Source organism: Sylvia atricapilla, chromosome 2 (assembly GCF_009819655.1).
Source record: "Sylvia atricapilla isolate bSylAtr1 chromosome 2, bSylAtr1.pri, whole genome shotgun sequence".
Classification (NCBI taxonomy): Eukaryota; Metazoa; Chordata; class Aves; order Passeriformes; family Sylviidae; genus Sylvia; species Sylvia atricapilla.
In genome coordinates, this window is record NC_089141.1 from 75,907,582 (window position 1) to 75,910,121 (window position 2,540).

General features: G+C 58.7%; 1 protein-coding gene across 1 annotated transcript; it reads right to left on the reverse strand.

Annotated features, from left to right (window-relative positions):
- Window positions 1-545: 545 nt before the first annotated feature.
- On the reverse strand, window positions 546-1,803 carry LOC136357862 (G-protein coupled receptor 183-like). Its single transcript, XM_066313483.1, has one exon. It carries the CDS (start codon window positions 1,734-1,736, stop codon window positions 669-671), a length of 1,068 nt encoding a protein of 355 aa, XP_066169580.1. The 5' UTR covers window positions 1,737-1,803; the 3' UTR covers window positions 546-668.
- Window positions 1,804-2,540: the final 737 nt, after the last annotated feature.

Below are 2,540 nucleotides of genomic sequence, written 5' to 3' on the forward strand. Positions count from 1 at the left end.
TCCTTGGGAGAGGGCTTTTCCAGCATCTCCCACATGCCGCACACTTACTGCTTGCCCCATGCAGAGCCCAGGTGCAGGAGCAGGATGCGGGGCAGGCAGAAAGCAGAACTGCTGTTTGTCGGTGTGGAGAAGGTGCTGTAGGCCATCTTCCCCATGCAAATAATATCCCAGCCTTTTCCTGAAATGCCCTGAGCCCATCTCCTCCGTGCTGTCTCCCTGGGACCCGCAGGGATGCTGCCGTAGTGCTGCTGAAGGGCAGTGCAGGGAGGTGGGGCAGAGGGGCATCCGTGGTGGTTACCAGCACGCCCCAGCCCCACAGGGGATGTGGACAGGCACGGGAGAGAGGTGCAGTGCAGTGCTGGGAAACCTCAGCTGGGTTTGCCAGCCAGAGCAGCAGCTACACGAGCTGCATCCTCTGTGGCTGGGATGGAAAGGTGCCTCTCTGTGCTCCAGGCTGGCAGGTGCAGCAGCGCTGAGCACAGAGCCAGGCACACAGAGCCAGACAGGGCTTTGTGACTGCAGGGCTGGCTTTGCCAGAGCCCCGGGCTCCAGGCAGGGCAGCGATGGACCCTGGTTGAAGGCGCTGGTCCTGCAGCTCGACTCCGCCTCCGGCCATCAGGGATGGTCCGTAAGTCACCGGCCAGGGCAAAAGGGAGGGGCTTGTGCTGCTAGACAGAGACGGAGCCAGGCGGCTGGCTGTTGCTGTTGCTCTCCGAGGGGGTGGTCTTGGCAGTGGAGGAGGTGGCCAGGGAGCCGCTGTTCCTGAAGATGCGGAGCAGCCTCCGCTTGTAGCCCCGGAAGGCAAAGAAGTAGATGATAGGGTCGATGCAGCAGTTGAGGTTCATGAATGCCACAGTGACTTGCAGGGACATCTTGAAGGCTTGCTGCTCACGGCAGGATGGCTGGTAGAGGATCTTCCTGACCATGAACTGGACAATGTTGAGGTGGTAGGGACTGAAGCAGAGCAGGACAGCCAGCAGCACCACCAGGATGACAGTGAAGGCCCGGTGGTGGTGCCCCTTCTTCACTGTCAGCGGGTTCTCCTTGGCTGTCTGGCAGAGCTTGAGGTTGATCCTCACATAGCACACCAGGATGACGCCCACAGGCAGGAAGAAGCCAACCATGCAGGCCACCAGGAGCAAGTAGGGCAGATTGGGGATCTCCTCAAAGTTGAAGTACTCCATGCATGTCAGCTTGTCTCCCATCCTTCGCGTCATGGGCTGCAGGAGCAGCGGAGCCGTCTCCAGGAACGCCAAGGACCAGATGAGGACACAGATGCCCCTGGCACGGCTCATCTTCCGAATCCTGCCAGGGTGCCTGGTGCGCACCACGGCAACGTAGCGGTCCACGCTCACACAGGTCATGAAGTAGATGCTCACATAGGTGTTCATGTAGAAAATGAAAGCTGTGATCCGGCAGAACCAGTCCCCAAAGGGCCAGTCAGACTCCAGGATGTAATAGGCGATCCTGCCCGGCAGTGCCAGGGTGAAGAGGGCATCAGAGAGGGCCAGGTTCACCAAGTAGAGGTCAGTGGAGTTGAGTTTCTTCTTCCCACGCTGGAAGGTGATACAGAGGGCCAGGACATTCCCACAGGCACCGAACACCAGCAGGATGATGTAGAAAAGGGAGAAGGTGACTTTGGTTGAGAAGAGGTGGTTGTGCACATTGCAGCTACTCTGGTTGCTGGAGGTGAGGTTGGTGGGCAGGAGCACATCCTCCACAAGAGCCATTTCCATGGTGCCTCACAAGCTCTTGCTCTCTCCCTTGGAATAAGAACAGACATGAAACTTGCAGCTTATTGATAACACGAGTGGCAGCCTTAGAGCTGGCCCTCATCACAAAACCCCTGAGCCCTGCTCCAGCCACTGCCCCCAGCAGCACACAGCTCGAGTCATTTGGAAAAATGCTTCTCTTGTGATTTTGGTGAGAGCATCTCAAGAGTGGCTGTGAGTCATTCTCCTTTTCTTATCACGAGCTCCCCTTAATTTTGTTTTTTCGCAAGTCCAATCAATATGAGAAAGGACTGGAGGTGCTGGAAGGGGGGATTTTCCTGTCACATGGAAGGTTACAAACTCATCTGGTGGCAAGGATGTAAGTTAATCATTACTGCGAGGGGAATGGGGAGATACATTGAGAAAATGCCCCAAAATTAGAGGGACTGGGGACCGGGAGGGCTGGGGGACCGGTGGGCAGAAGTGCTGAGGAGCACCTTCGCGAACCTCGGGCAGGACCAAAGCAGGAGCAAAACTGAAGAATTTCAAAGAGAGGAAGAGCACAGCCTTCCAGATAAAAAAAACCCCCAACCTTCCCCAAAAATCCCGTGCCCCATGCTCGTCCCATTAGGGAGCTGGGAACACCTCGGCACCCCGCTCCCCGCACTCCCTCCCGCCGCTCGCCCCGCTTTGGGCACGGGGTCCGCGCTCACGCCTGGCGACAGCGGTGTCCCCCCGGCTGCGGGGCTGCAGCGGCTCCCGGGACGCGCCCCCCGCCGCCGGGCTCCGCTCCCAGCACCGCCGCACCGGGACGAGCGCAGCGCTGCC

Coding starts and splice junctions, on each gene's coding strand:
- LOC136357862 (XM_066313483.1), bottom strand. CDS start 1,736: ATGGAAATGGCTCTTGTGGAGGATGTGCTCCTGCCCACCAACCTCACC.